Below are 15,558 nucleotides of genomic sequence, written 5' to 3'. Positions count from 1 at the left end.
AATAAAACTAATAACATTTTAAAGGTATGCCGTGCTCTTCAACCGACATGATTTAATTAATCCCAAACCTGGTAATTTTGTCAGTACTAATGTACGTTCACTTACAGTTTCTCTCTTTTCTGTCTCTTTCTTTTCATGTGAACGGAGGCTACACATGCATACATTCATAAATATAATCTTTATTTCTATTCAATTTTCAAAATTATGTATACGTCACACACGCCTAGCCTTCTGATGTAAATAAAAGACGAGAGTGGCAAATGTTACGGACATATTATCAAGGTACAGTTCAGCCTATTATTGATTTTTATTTCCACTTCCCTTTTATCCAAAGAGACGGAACTATTTGCACTGTATTTATCAATGGGAAAATATATCATGCTAAAATAATCTGTCATTTACTGTGGCTCACATTAATGGGGTCGCTTGCAGCACGAATTACGTGACCAGCAACATAGTCTGCTTCAAATATTGTGCGTAGTTAACAGTGAGTGGTGGTTTCAGACATCATTTTATTATAGTGTAGCCTATGATTTGTCAGTGCCGCACTCGTACTGACTCTTATTCTGCCTGACAGAAAGAAAAGCTCGTAGCTTACTGAAGGCGGAGCGGTTTGACCAATCAGATGAAAGGGGCGTTTCAGCGCCGCCCGCGTGTGCAAATTAAATATCGAACCCATAAACCGATTTGTAAACCACAAACGAAAAATGAAAAATAGAGCCAAAATCTAATTTTTCGTTTTTTAAACTAAACTAAAAAACGAATAAACGAGCTGGTTTTCATTTCTCGTTATTCCATTCCAAACAGGAAATGAAATGACCAAAAAGTAGACGGACCCGTCATGTGCAAACAACCTGTTAGCAGTGATATTGTTAGGCTTTTCTGTTTACAGCGAAGTAAGCTAGTTGCTTGCACAAAATATGATAGCATTGTAATATAACAATATAATATGTAACGATTAATTTTACAGTGGCTTCATAAATTAATTAAAAACAAAAAAGCAGAACACATTCTTTGTCTGGATATAATGTGTTGTGGAAAGCTTTTTCCACACCGGAGAAAGGCATCCGCTCTCGACCGATGAGGTAATGTATGGAAGAGTTTCACAGAAAGGTAACTTGTTGAGGTCAGTATTAGAGTAATGGTTCTCTGAATGAGTAACCAAACTCTCAGAATCATTAAGTGCTGAACTTAAGCAACCGTTATAACTCTGTTATAACCTAAACTTCAATGTTCATATCCACTTACACAGACAGAAAGTGATTTCTAGCAGCTCTTCTTATAGCAGTGTTCATGTTGTACTTGATCTCACACTGAGTGACAATCATGATAAGTAGAATAATTCGCACGCCTGGCTCATTCTGATGGGGTTATCATTGTTTTATAAGATGGGACACTCCTGACCAAAATCAACATTAATCAGATTTACGTTTTTGCATAGTTTGCAAATGTTTTAGAACAATGGAAGTGTAACTGATAAATTAATTTCAGTAAGTTTGCCCTTGCACAATGAAAATATATATATGAATGCTCAAAATATTAAATTATTTGGTGTATATTGAAAATATACAGAATAATATATTGTGTTTATATATTTAATAATACATTAGGAATTGATGCTTTTCATTTATTGAATAATATGACAATATATTTACTTATACAGTATATTATGTACAGTGCAATGCATAAGTGAATACACCCATGCTAAAGTTGACTAAAAAGAGGAATAAAAAATCATATTTTGGAAATTGAACTTAATGCCTTAATTTAAAAAATTAGGAAAAATCCAACCTTTAAGGACACCAATTTTCTTTGTGAATGAATAATGCATCGTAAATAAATAAATGTTCTTCCTTAAAATACAGGGTGCATAAGTGAGTACACCCCTATGTTAAATTCCCATAGAGGCAGGCAGATTTTTATTTTTAAGTATTTCTTTTTTTTTTTTTTTTTTTTTAGGATACTATGCATCCTGATAAAGTTCCCTTGGCCTTTGGAATTAAAATAGCCCCACATCATCACATAGCCTTCACCATACCTAGAGATTGGCATGGTTTTATTTCAGTTAGCCTAAAAGCTAGTTTGATTTGCATTGAGAGATGATCTTATGGAAAGTACCCCATGCCAATCTCTAGGTATGGTGAAGGCTATGTGATGATGTGGGGCTATTTTAATTCCAGAGGCCAAGGGAACGTTATCAGGATGCATAGTATCCTAAAATTTTTTTTTTTTTAAATACTTAAAAATACAAATCTGCCTGCCTCTATGGGAATTTAACATAGGGGTGTACTCACTTATGCACCCTGTATTTTAAGGAAGAACATTTATTTATTTACGATACATTATTCATTCACAAAGAAAATTGGTGTCCTTAAAGGTTGGATTTTTCCTAATTTTTTAAATTAAGGCATTAAGTTCAATTTCCAAAATATGATTTTTTATTCCTCTTTTTAGTCAACTTTAGCATGGGTGTATTCACTTATGCATTGCACTGTATGTGATTTTATATTCAATAACACTTAATAATATATATACATGTGGTAAAATATATTACTGTAATGTATAAATATATTTGAACAGATACTGCATGTCAAAATATTTGTTTTTAAATTTATTTTCGTAAAATCTGTCACGGGTAGCAGTGCAGATGATCCAACAAAGATGATGCATGACACAGAATGCAATATTTAATAATCACAAAGGGCAATAGTACATCTACACAACTAACACAACGTTAATGCAAGAAAATGACCCAGAGCCGAGACGGGATGAAGGCCCACGGTGGAACTGATAGAAGCTGGAGTCAGGAGCCGGAGCGAGTGAGGTGGAGATGAGACCCAGGCACACCAGAGGAGGCGTAGAGCCAGGGAAACACTGAAGGCCTGGAGCACTAGGTGGAGATGTGGGCTTGGAGGAGCCCGGCAAAGCCAGAGGGGTGGAGGATCGAGGCATATTGATGACTCTGAAGTCCAAGGCAGCGTCAGAGCGATGATGGACCAAGGTGGAGCCAGATGGACGAGGGAGCAAAAGGAGATGTTCAAGAAAATGCCCTGATTGTTTATTCTGGCTCTGAGGCTTGCGGTGGAGCTGAGAGATCCACACACTAGTGATGTGACATTTGAACCGAGGCGTCAGAGCGTGTGTCGAGAAAAAGTGGGCGTGCCAGATGAAGCCGCGGTTCGAGGCTTGTGTTGGTAACGTGAAAGTCACGTGACTAATGACAAACGAGGCCTCGGTTTGTGTGGATACGTCATCGGTTCGGTCTGAGTGTCGCTTCCGGAAAAAGGGGGTTCGAAACTTGCGCCACCTTGTGGGTGTTGCAGGAGTAGTAGAAGCAGGTGTAGTAGTGTCAGAGAGTTAGAGAACTCCCATTGGCATTGTCGTTATTGTGTCATATATGTGTTAGGGCTGTATATTATTACATTATCAGGTTAGAATAGTTATAGTATATTGTTATTATTAATTATAGTAGGCCTAGCTATATTATAGTCTTGTTATATTAATTAGATAAGATTATTTGGATTGATTTGGATTTTTGGATCTGGACTGGACTGCTTTTTGATTTGGATTGCCCTTTTGGATTTGTTTGCTTTTTGTGACCTCTTCCTTTTTCCTGATAATGGAGCCAGCAAGAAAGAGGGAATCCTCCCCTGTCTGGGCTCAACAGAAGCATCAGTGTCCTCATTTATACCAGCTGGCACTGGCATTTTTATGTTCCCCTGCATCCTCTGTTTCTTGTGAAAGGATCTTTTCCAAGGCTGGAGTGATTTTGTCCGAGAAGAGGAATCGTCTAAACCCCAACACACTTGAAAATTCTGTTTCTCAATAAAAATCTATTGTAATCCTTCCTTCACCTACCCCAAACTGCAGTGTTGCAGGGTGCACCTCTATATCCCCAGTTCAATAAGCACAACACTGCACTAAAACTAGTAACAGTTCCCTGTACACTCACAATAACCACCAGAAACTATTTTTCCCACCCCAGACTATGCTGTTGCAGTTTACTTTATTACACTCCCTCCACCATAAGCACTGCACTCAACACAGTGTCACTTTTGCTGTTCATACTGTCACTATCCAAACAATTTATGAATAACTAATTAACTGTGTGTGTGATAGTTGTCTCTGCACAAGTAAATTCAGACAGAGAAAGATACATATACCCAGGCAATGGACAAATGTCTGCTCAGGTCTTTTTATTATTGCAAATGAAAGGTTACAGACATTAACAGTGAGAAGAAAATAAATAAATAAATAAAAATGTATAAAATTAACAATTAATTAATTTGTCTGCTATTTCTTTGCACAGTAGCTAGGTGTCACTAGTGAGCAATGCTGAATGAAGCTTCAAGTAATGAACCTTTGGCTGAAGCAATGGGCTGCGAGGTCTCAGTGGTTCAGGAAGCCTCATTTTGCCATCACTAGCACACACCAAAGCGGAGCTGTTGACTGGGACACCCATGCGGATCCGAGCAGCACAGCGGGAACACTGGAGGAGAACCGAGACAGTGGAGGCGAGCTGAGGAACAGGCTGGGGTAGGACCATCCGCTACGAAAGAGACTTGGTGCTGGACGACTGAGAATAACTGAGGGTTTAAATACACAAGAAATGATAATCAACAGAACAGGGAACAGGTGTGAACTAATCAGATACCATGGCAACTAATGATGAACTGGAACTCAGACAAAAGGTGACAGGGAAAACGAAACAATACATGACCTTGACAATACATGACCATGACCCACCATGTTGCCTTGACTTTAACAAACCATCCAATTGTCCAAAAGTAAAAAAAAAAAAAAAAAATTCTTGTATACCATCACAGATTTTCAATATGAAATGTGTAACTATGCAAACAATAAAGATAAATGATTATGAATGTGTGCTCAGATTTATGTAAACCCACGTGTTAACTCATGTAAGAGAAATTAATTATTTTTCTCAAATTTTTCTCTTCTTTCTTTCTTTAGTTCTTTAATTTTGTAAAAATAACAACAAACTTGATGTTTACCTTAAAATACATATAATACAATTGAGTCGAACACAGTTAAGCTAAAGGAGATGTTTCTCCCCAAGTCTTTCTTTTGCAGCTGTGATGTTCATTTTCTAGGGTTTGAGGATGAACTCAAGTCTTGGTGTAAATATTCCTAAACAGTGCCTGGTCATAGTTCTGCGCTCTCATTCAGAGTCTGGCACACCCTCCAGTGTGAGATGAGAACATATTCCCCAGCTGATCGAGTGGGTAATAGCTAAACACACACAACACCGCAGGAGAGACGGCTGGAGAACTTCAGAGGGACAATGAGCAGCATGGCGAGAGAGATCATGGCGTTTGTACTCACCACGTCGGGTTGGGTGCTGGTGTCCTCCACTTTACCGACGGACTACTGGAAGGTGTCTTCGATCGACGGCACAGTTATCACCACAGCCACCTTCTGGTCCAACCTGTGGAAAACCTGCGTGACTGATTCTACTGGGATCTCCAACTGCAAAGACTTCCCTTCGATGCTGGCACTGGACGGTCAGGCGCTTTTGTCAAGTTCGTGTGCTTAAAAGTGGCCAAAAGTGATGTAGGAAAAGTCAATGTTCCGGTAGCTGTAGTGTGCCTTTTTTGCCAAATCATTTTGTGCGATGAATACCCTAAGCAAGTTTAGTGTTTTGATCTTCCCTCATATTTAAAATATTTAACATATATAAAATATATTCCTCATATTTTGATGGTTTAATCAAACTTGCAGGGTCATTAAAAACAAATATCCGCTCCGGACGTCACTTTTGACCACTGCTGTATGTATATGTATATGTACTGTATGTCTTGGTTGTATGAGAAATATTTCAGATTGACTAGTCAAATGTAAGTAAAGCACTTTGTCTGATGTTGATCCGCACTGAAGCTGCTCTTGGATCATCTCAGATCATCATGTGTGGGTCATGTAGCTCCAGTGCTGCTAAAGACACACACCAAATACATCTTTAAATTCAAACTTTACTCAGACTGTTATGCTTATAATTTAGTTTGCATTTCTTAATACAATATAAAAGCATTTTCACTAGTCATTTCAGGCTTCATGAGCACACAATAAAGGTCCTTTGTTGGCATTGATGGCTCCATGAAGAACATTTAACATCCATGATCCATGCAATCTTTCCATTGCACAAAAGGGTCTTTATAGTGGAAAAGGTTCTTTAGATTATTAAAATATTCTTCACACATAGAAAAATTGTTCTTTTAAGAACTGAACACGGAAGGGATTGGGGAACCCAGAATGGAATTTCTATGGCGAAAACCCCATTTGGAAACCTTTATTTTTACGAGTGTAAGAAGACACATTTATATTTGTGTCTCGTTCTTCATCTCACCAAGGTGATTTTTCTCTAGGTATAATGCTCTCAACAGAGCTAACCATTTGTGCAAGGCAAACACACAAAAGTCTGAAACGATTCTTTTCCCTCTAATTTGTCAATGTTTAGCACTTTTCAGAAAGCTATGGGGAATAATTTAGATGTATTAACCCTAAGGCTGATTTCCATTCATTCATTTGTTTTCGTGGGTTAACTAGTAAGCTAATATTTCACCAGAGAACAGTTAGAAGAGCATGTGTGTGTGTGTGTGTGTGTGTGTGTGTGTGTGTGTGTGTGTGGATACCAGTCTGCTCTTCCATGACTGAGGGACAGACATCAGAGAAAGAGCCTGTGTTTAACCACAGTGATTAATGCATCACCATTTTAATTGGAATTAATCAGAAGATGGTCCACTTTGGTCATAAAGGGTTGGACATAGTCAGCAACAATACTCCAGTCGGCTGTGGCGTTTAAGCGATGCTCAATTGGTACTAAGAGGCCCAAAGAGTGCCAGGAAAACACCATTACACCACCAGCCTGAATCTCTGATACAAGGCAGAATGATCCATGCTGTTTGATTACACAACATTCTGACTCTACCATCTGAACGTCACAGCAGAAATACAGACTCATCGGACCAGGCAATATTTTTCCAATCTTCTATTGTCCCGTGTGAATTGTAGCCTCAGTTTGCTGTTCTCAGTCGACAAGAGTGCCACCGGTGTGTGTCCTCTGCTGCGATAGCTCATCTGCTTCAAGGTTGGATGTGTTGAGCGTTCAGAGATGCTCTTCTGCAGACCTCGGGTGTAACCAGTGCTTATTTGAGTTACTGTTGCCTTTCTATCAGCTGAACCAGTCTGGTCATTCTCCTCTGACCTCTGGCATCAACAAGGCATTTTCACTCACTGGATATTTTTTCCTCAGACCATTCTCTGCAAACCCTAGAGCGGGTTGAGCGTGAAAATCCCAGTAGATTAGCAGTTTCTGAAATTCTCAGCAACCCAGATTGAGTGAGTGACTGAAACATTGTGTGCTTATACAAGGCAGAATGCCATTACCTAGAAAAGACTGTGGGTATTCGGGGTATGGCTCTTGAATGGTTTAAATAGTTTCTCTCTAATAGGACCTTCTCAGTTAATATTGGTCAACTTTACTCCAAATCTGCTTCATTGATTTGTGATTTGTGTTCCCCAAGGTTCTGTTCTTGGTCCAATTCTGTTTTCCCTTTATATGTTCCCTTTAGGTTCTGTTTTTCAGAGGCACAGAGTATCTTTCACTGTAATGCTGTTGACACTCAGGTGTACCTACCTCTAAGAAAGCAGGACAGAAGGTCAACCGAGTCATTATTACTTAATTGTTTTTCATGAAGTTAAATTATGCATGTCATTGATATATTTTTATTTAAATGAGCAAAACTGAGATAATCTGATTCGGGATCGTTTCTGTAAGAATGTAAATCGGTGGTTAAGAACCTTAGGGTACAGACTGATTAAATCCTGCTTCTTCTATTTGTGTTTAGTAGCAAAGGTAAAAACTATTTCAGTCCTCTACTAACCTGGATAAGTCCTTTTCATTTCTGTAAGACTGGACTATTGTAATTCCTTGTATGCCGGTGTGAGCCAATCACTGTTAAATCGCTTTCAATGAGTACAGAACACCACTGCTGAATAACTAATCTAAGTATAAAGCACTACACAATTTGGCACCCTCTTATGTAAATGATCTTTCACGCACTCTTTTAAAACACAATTGAAATTACAATTACTATCATCAGCATTTGGTTCGACAGTTTGATGTAACAAAAGAGGCTCTTGTTGTTTTTCTTTATTTTTATTTTTTGTGAGATGTTGGCTTGTATTGTAGGCACATTTAGAGACCTGTACCAGCATGTGAACCCCTTGCTGTGATCTCCACTCTCGGCTCGCAGCTCCAACCCCTGTGGGGGAACATGAGAAGCCAGGTTTGGTTTTTGAAGAGCTGGTTGAGAGGAACGTGGACATTTAGTCGGTGTGAGCTCGTCACCTGAGTCCTTAAGGTCCACCGCTGGTTGCAGGCAGGCGAACTCATGCAGCACTGCTTCTAAGTGGGTGCAGTTTGGCCAGGATGGCGGGGTTAATCCCCTATTTCTTTTCCGAAGGACATCCTGAGATATTTAATGACCACAGAGAGTCAGGACCTCGTTTAACGTCTCATCCGATGGATTGTGCTTGTTACAGTATAGTGTCCCCATCACTACACTAGGGCGTTAGGACCGACACAGAGCACAGGGTGAGCGCCCCCTGCTGGCCTCACTAACACCTCTTCCTGCAGAAACCTAGTTTTCCCAGGAGTCTCCCACCCAGGTACTGACCAGACTCAACCGTGCCTAGCTTCAGTGTGTGGCCAGTCTTGGGCTTCAGGGTGATATGGCTGCTGGCCAGGAGGCATCCATCCAAAATCAGTGAAAGAAATATCGGCATTCTCACCAAAACGCTGCAGAAAAGCGGCAATCCGGGCGCCGTCCATTGGTGAGCGTATCTCTATGACGAGCTGTAGTTGGCTTCTTGAAGACAGTTCAGATGTCTAAAGGGGAAAGATTCTGAGGCAAGGACTGCTCAACTCCCCCTTATATAGCGGGAAGACCCGCCTCCAGTTTGGCACCATTCACTAGGGCTTCAGTATTTCTCAGAGAAAGAAGTTTCCCCAGGGGCATCAGCTACCGACGAGTAAACTGACCTTGAAAGGGAATTCATTGATTGATTTTATTGACTGATAGTGTTTATAGTTTCATATGTTTCCTCTTGTTGTTCAGGTTATATCCAGGTGTGTCGGGGTCTGATGATCGCTGCTGTCTGTCTTGGTTTCTTTGGATCTGTCTTTGCTCTGATCGGCATGAAGTGCACTAAGGTCGGTGGTCTTGACCAAACCAAGGCCAGAATTGTATCCTTTGCTGGGATCAACTTTGTTTGTACTGGTGGGTCTCGTAGACATTACACTTCTCTTTCTCTGACCTCTGAGCACTATTATGCACAGCTGAAGTGCTATACTCAAATATAACGCTGTTCCTCGCCAGGTCTGTGTTCTCTGACCGCCTGCTCCCTCTACGCTCACAGGATCACCTCTGAGTTTTTCGATCCTATGTATGTTGCGCAAAAGTAGGTATCATGGTTTTTTTTTTCTCCTAAGAACTTTCAGGGACTGCAGTGATGTTGGTGCTGAAACGTTGTGCTTCCTCTCAGGTATGAGCTGGGCGCTGCGTTGTTCATCGGCTGGGCGGGCTCGACGCTGTGTATCCTCGGAGGAGCGGTGTTCTGCCTCTCGCTGTCTGAAGGCATGAGCAGCAGGTAAAGGACAAAGGCCTCTTACTCTCACATACGGTTCAAAGAATCAGATTTGGTTTTGACCCAGATGTCATGTCATTTATGGGGTCTCATTTATTAAACTGTGCGTAGGATCCTTACTAAAAGTCTACGTGCAAAAATGGCGTACGGCAAAAAATATTCAGACTTATAAAGCCTGAACCTGCGCAAAATTCCCTTTATAAACCCCAGTCAGAGGAAGATTGTGCGCACATGCATCTCCACCCTGAAATAACCATATATGAGCTTACAGCGCCTCGCTTTACTATGCAAATCCTTATCTGCATATCATTTGTATATGCATATTCATCCACGTGATGCCATGTTTAATGTTACAAGACATTTGGAAAATATGAGATACGGATGTGCATCACATTACATTGCTAAAAATCATTTAGTAAACTGTCCTTGCCTTGTTTGGAATTAATAAATCAAATAGTATAAAATAGATTTCAAAGTTTTTCTCAATCTTTATACTTTTTTTTTATACTTTTCAATTTATACTTGCTTTATATTTTTTAAGGAAACAGATGCATTATTGATCATTATTTGCGCGAAAAGTCCTGATATTATCATGCGCTAAGCAGCCCTCGCTGTAGTTAAAGCATTAAAACATGGAAAAGTGTTCAACATCAGCGCATCCACTACAAATATTTATATTTATTAGAATATATATTTTTTTTGTAACTTCTCGGTAATAATTTCATGTAGGCTAATTTAAGTGCTTAACTCCATTAATGAGAATGGCATATTTAATCTAAATGTGTATATCAGATATAAAACATAGTATAAATCATTCTTTTATGTATTTAAACTGTTATTGTGAACATCACTGTATTTATGATTAGGACTAAACTGCTCCGTCTCTAATGTTCGTACGCATGGGTCCGAGTTTGCGTGCATGTGCGCACATTCTCCCGTCAAGTGTGTTTTTATCAATCATAACTTATGCGTGTGAAGTGGCGTCCGGCTCGTTCAGGGCCTGTTTTGTGCGACGCACCGGTTATAAATGAGACCCTGGTCACTGAGTGATATTAACAGATCTGGATGATGTTGTGTCCCTGTTGCTGCAGTTCGCCGTATCCATCGGACAGAAAGGCTTTTGTCCCCAGCGGAGTGTCTCTAATGTCCCGTGCGGCTCCACAGAGTCAGTCGTCTCACGTGAGGAGGCCTCCGCCAGACTGCATCAGCTCTTCACAACAGTTTGACAAGAACGCTTACGTATAGCGCACACGCTGTAATATCTCATTGGGTTTTTAGTGCCTTCGGATGGCCAGCACATGTCGTGTATCAGATGCTGTCATTCAAGATTTGGTTATTATTTGCCTCTAAAGCATATCTACTGCAGCATGGTTATGTTTATGTTTACGCAGCGCTGCATGAGATCATCTGTTGATAGTTATGCTGTGCTCCACCAGTTCGGGTGATTATTAAATTCTGACATCAGTAAATCAGTCCCGGTCCAAAGCAGGCCAGACAGAATCACGTTCAAGGAGATCTGAGTTTCAATATTGTCTGGAGATTGTATTGCCTGTTTTGCCTAGCCTCAATTAATGTGATTTGAGAATAAAGTTTTTGATGTATAATAAATAATCAATATAATGTTGTTATAATTGTTGCATATCATTGGGGTGATACAATTGTGCATAATATCTGTGTGAACATATTTGATATATGTGACCCTGGTCTCGAGCCGCACGGGTATATCTGTGGCAATAGCCAACAACACATTGAATGGGTCAAAATTATAAATTTTTCTTTTATGCCAAAAATCATTAGGTTATTAAGTAAACATCATGTTCCAGTAAGATGTTTTGTACATTTTCTACCATATCATAAACATAAAGCACAACTTTAAAGGCAATTTTCTCAGTGTTTTGATTTTTTTGGGGATGTATAAATCTTTCAGGTGATGTATAAATGACCATTGTCATGATGTGTAGATGATGTTTCAGGATGAAACGTGCATTTCAGTTATTTACAAGCGTCTCACAGATTACGTCTTATTTCTCTGCCAGACACACTCCTCACAATATTTATAGTAAACCAGCGTCACGATGTGTGTACAAACACAACACCCGTCCCTTCAGGACTCTCTCTCTCAAAGGTCAGACCTTCATTAACTGCTTTCCTCCGCTGAAGAGTCGGCCATGTTTGAGTGGGATTGAGCGTGTGCTCAGGAGTCAGAGCGATGAGGAAAAGTCTGATCCAGGTGTTTGGATTCATGTTCTCCACCCTCGGCTGGCTCTTCGTCAGCATTACGCTGGCCATGGACTACTGGAGAGTCTTCTTCGTAGGGGGCAAAGGCGGCAGCTGGATGATCAAGTCGTCCTGGTATTGGTCAAACCTGTGGAGGGACTGTGTGACGGACACGTCCTCCGTCACCAACTGCAGAGACTATGATGTGCTGTGGGCCGTCACACGTAAGTCTCTGGGATCCGGAGGGTCTGTTGCTGGCAGGGATTGAGTGTCTGACCTGTTGTGCCTCTTGATAGCGTATGTTCAGGGTGTGCGAGGGCTGCTGATGGCCGGCATGAGTCTGGGGTTCGTCGCTGCTGTGCTCTGCTTCATCGGCATGGACTGCACATACATCGGTGGAAGTGTGGAAAAAAAGGATAAAATACTGTTCTCCGGAGCTGCTTTTCATTTTGTGGGTGGTGAGTAAAACCATTTATCCAATATTTATGCCTTCAAACTATATGCACTCACACAGAATCTGATCTGTATTTATGCATACACAGGTTTAATACTAGTAAGGTGAGGCACTAAAGCCATTGATTATAAATCACTGTGGTTCCTTCCTCCTAAACTAGTCAAGTCACCTTTATATATATAGCACTTTTTGCAACACAGATTGTTTCAAAGCAGCTTTACAGAGATAACAGGAAAATAATGCAACAAAGTTTGTTTCCAGAAGAAAATAGCATCATAGTCCAGCTTAAGTAAGTTCAGTGATGGTTCATTTCTGTTGTAAAAAGTTATTAATTTAGTTCATTTATATATATATATAGCCGCTCTGGAGAAAACATTGCCATCGTCCAGGTCAGTTCAGTTCTCATATAATGGTGTCAATGAAGTCAGATCAATAATATTGTTGAATATTAAATATCCCTAACTAAGCAAGCCAAAGGCCAAAGGCAACAGTGGCAAGGAACCAAAACTCCATCAGACGACAGATTCGAGAGAAACCAGGAACTATTGTGAAATGAAACTGATGTACTCACTTGGAACATATTTTAAAAACAAAGTGTCGGATAGTGTTGTGTTTTACCAGCATTCACCCACACATACACTGAGAGATCTCTTGTTTTCCTCCTCACAGGTGTGTCAGCGCTAGCGGCGTACTGTTTATACACAAACAGGGTCGCCAGCACTGCCTTCTCACCGGCTGCTGACAGGAGTATTATAAGGTACATGATACTCCAAGAAAAGGCAATGCCATTCGTCAACATTAATGATCCAAACTTGGATGTTTTCATTGAGCAGTAGCACACGCGACAGCTTGTGTCGGTCACAGCAGGGTCTAGATACAGCAAACTTACATACACAAAAATGTATATTTACAAAATTAAAATGAACGCACATTTGAGGAATCACTCAGGAGCAAAAGGAAAAGTGTCATGCTAAAAGACTTACCAATAGACATAAGGACACAAGGAACTGAACTGAACGGAGTATATATACACAAACTAAATGAATTAACATGGGACATTGTCAGGACCCACACATATTATTTTAAATTATATTCAATATTATATATAGAAGTTTAATGTATTATTGACAGACTTTTTTCTCACACAGTAATTTTCATCTTGGGTGAACTATACACAATACTTATTGTCACTATCCACGATACATACTGATGCATTTTTATATTGCGATATATTGTAAAATGATATTTATTGTTACACCCCAGTACTGGCGTTTCAGAAAAATAACCCATGTGAAAAAGAAGTGCACTTTATTGTATTGGTTGTGCACTTGTAGTGTACTTCAAGATGTTCAAGTAAATTTTTTTTAAATAAACTGTAGATATAATTTTAACCGTTAAAGTCATTTGTAAGTTGAACGTGTCTCTCGTACACTTCCAGTTATTTTTAGCTGTACAAAACGACTCATTGATATACAGCTATAATAAGATGCAGGTTTTTTACCTAATATAAGTACAATGTAAAAACAAATTTAAATGGATCATTTGATACAATACACTTATTGTGTAAATACATAAGTACAGTTAAAGACACTTCATATAAAGTGGGACCCAAATCTCCATAATATCTGGAGAAACTCTCTTATACACCCCTACAAATTCTAACGAGTAGGAATCTAACTGAAGTGTATTCATTCCCATTGATATTGTATGTATCTGAAGCTGCCCTCAGTGATGAGGAACTTCTGCATTAGTGTATCTGCGCGGACACACGTGATGAAGGCCGTGTGGTGATGGGAAACAGATATTCTGTTTACTTGCATTATTTCTCATGTGTATTATATCTCTGTACTGTGTAGGTATGGCATCGGAACTCCGATATTCCTCGGATTGGCTGGAAATTTCTTAATAATATTTGGATCTATTTTATATGCTGTGACAGTCATCCCAACAAGGTAAATAACTGTTTCAGTTAATATTTACAAAACTAATTAAGAATAATTGGTTCAAATTAAAGGAAGCTTCAGCTAAGTATTAGTTCAGGGGGGTGAACACTTATGCAGGTGTGCTGTTTAAATGTGATGGGTAGACTTTTTATATTCACTGTAACAAGCACTAACAGTGAGCAATATATCCATACATCATTTATAAATGATGTAAAAATGTTAGTTCACAGTGCATTAATGTTAACAGATAAAACTTTTGATCTTAAAAATGTATTAGCGAATGTTGAGATTAATGAATGCTATATGTAGTTAACAAATGTTAACAACTGTATAATTTCATAGCAAATGTGAAGACTGATGTACAGTTCTCTCCTCCAGAGTGTTGAGTGTGTTTGCAGCGAGAGCAGAAGCCTCTCCGTCGTACGGCCAGCGGACGGCTAGTAAATCTCTCTACACTACAGCGTACCGCGCTCCGTCAGGACGCTCCGGTGCCTCTCGCGTCTCCAGCGGCTCTCGCGTCTCCAGCATCTCACACGTCACAGGGGACAAAATACCTCCCAGAGACACGTTTGTGTGAAAGAGCTCTGTAACATGACAGCCAGCAATAAAATCTGAGCAGCTGCATGTGGGATTCACTTTGTAAAAAGTCTTTCAGTTTGTTTCAGTCATTGATCAACTATCAGTTTATGTTATTACACCCGGGCCCTCAAGAAGGCAGCCTGAACAATGGAGCCTAGCTGGAAGAACACAAAACTAGAGGTTTTTCACATTTCATGGAAGGAAAGTGTTACTGCATACAGAAAGGCCTTATCGACTCTCTTAGAAGAGGACAAACACAACCTTGGGTATTTATTTGATACATCAGCTAAATTACCAAAAAGCAGTTTTAGAGATGTGTTTTATGTGTGCCTGAAATGTTAACTGTGAATCACAAACGACACCAAGATTCCGCACCTGTGTAGTGGGAATTACCGTGATCTGCCTTACGAGTAGCCGCCACTGTACCAATCTGCATCAGCTCAGTTTTGGAGACGTTCAGCTTCAGGAAGTTATTCTGCATCCAGATACTGTAAATGTTAAAGGTCCCGTTCTTCGTGATCCCATATTTCAAACTTTAGTTAGTGTGTAATGTTGTTGTTAGAGTATAAATAATATCTGTAAAATTATAAAGCTCAAAGTTCAATGCCAAGAGAGATATTTTATTTAACAGAAGTTGACTACATCGAACGGCTCGATTGGACTACATCCCTCTACTTCCTTCTTTAATGACGTCAGTTGAAC

At 39.7% G+C, this 15,558-nt stretch overlaps 2 protein-coding genes across 2 annotated transcripts; both read left to right on the top strand.

Annotated features, from left to right (window-relative positions):
- Positions 1 to 5,302: 5,302 nt before the first annotated feature.
- On the top strand, positions 5,303 to 10,908 carry cldn10b (claudin 10b; the record flags this gene model as incomplete). Its single annotated transcript, XM_081367434.1, has 5 exons — positions 5,303 to 5,522; positions 9,135 to 9,296; positions 9,396 to 9,477; positions 9,562 to 9,666; positions 10,755 to 10,908. 5 exons carry the CDS (start codon positions 5,303 to 5,305, stop codon positions 10,906 to 10,908), a joined length of 723 nt encoding a protein of 240 aa, XP_081223560.1.
- A 964-nt stretch (positions 10,909 to 11,872) lies between these two features.
- LOC308691872 (claudin-10-like) lies at positions 11,873 to 14,854 on the top strand (the record flags this gene model as incomplete). Its single annotated transcript, XM_081367433.1, has 5 exons — positions 11,873 to 12,104; positions 12,177 to 12,338; positions 13,004 to 13,091; positions 14,191 to 14,286; positions 14,656 to 14,854. 5 exons carry the CDS (start codon positions 11,873 to 11,875, stop codon positions 14,852 to 14,854), a joined length of 777 nt encoding a protein of 258 aa, XP_081223559.1.
- Positions 14,855 to 15,558: the final 704 nt, after the last annotated feature.

Source organism: Scardinius erythrophthalmus, assembly GCF_964197995.2.
Source record: "Scardinius erythrophthalmus genome assembly, chromosome: 6".
In the NCBI taxonomy this organism is placed as follows: Eukaryota; Metazoa; Chordata; class Actinopteri; order Cypriniformes; family Leuciscidae; genus Scardinius; species Scardinius erythrophthalmus.
Note: the sequence above shows the minus strand (reverse complement) of the source record. Positions and strands in the feature narration are given on the sequence as shown.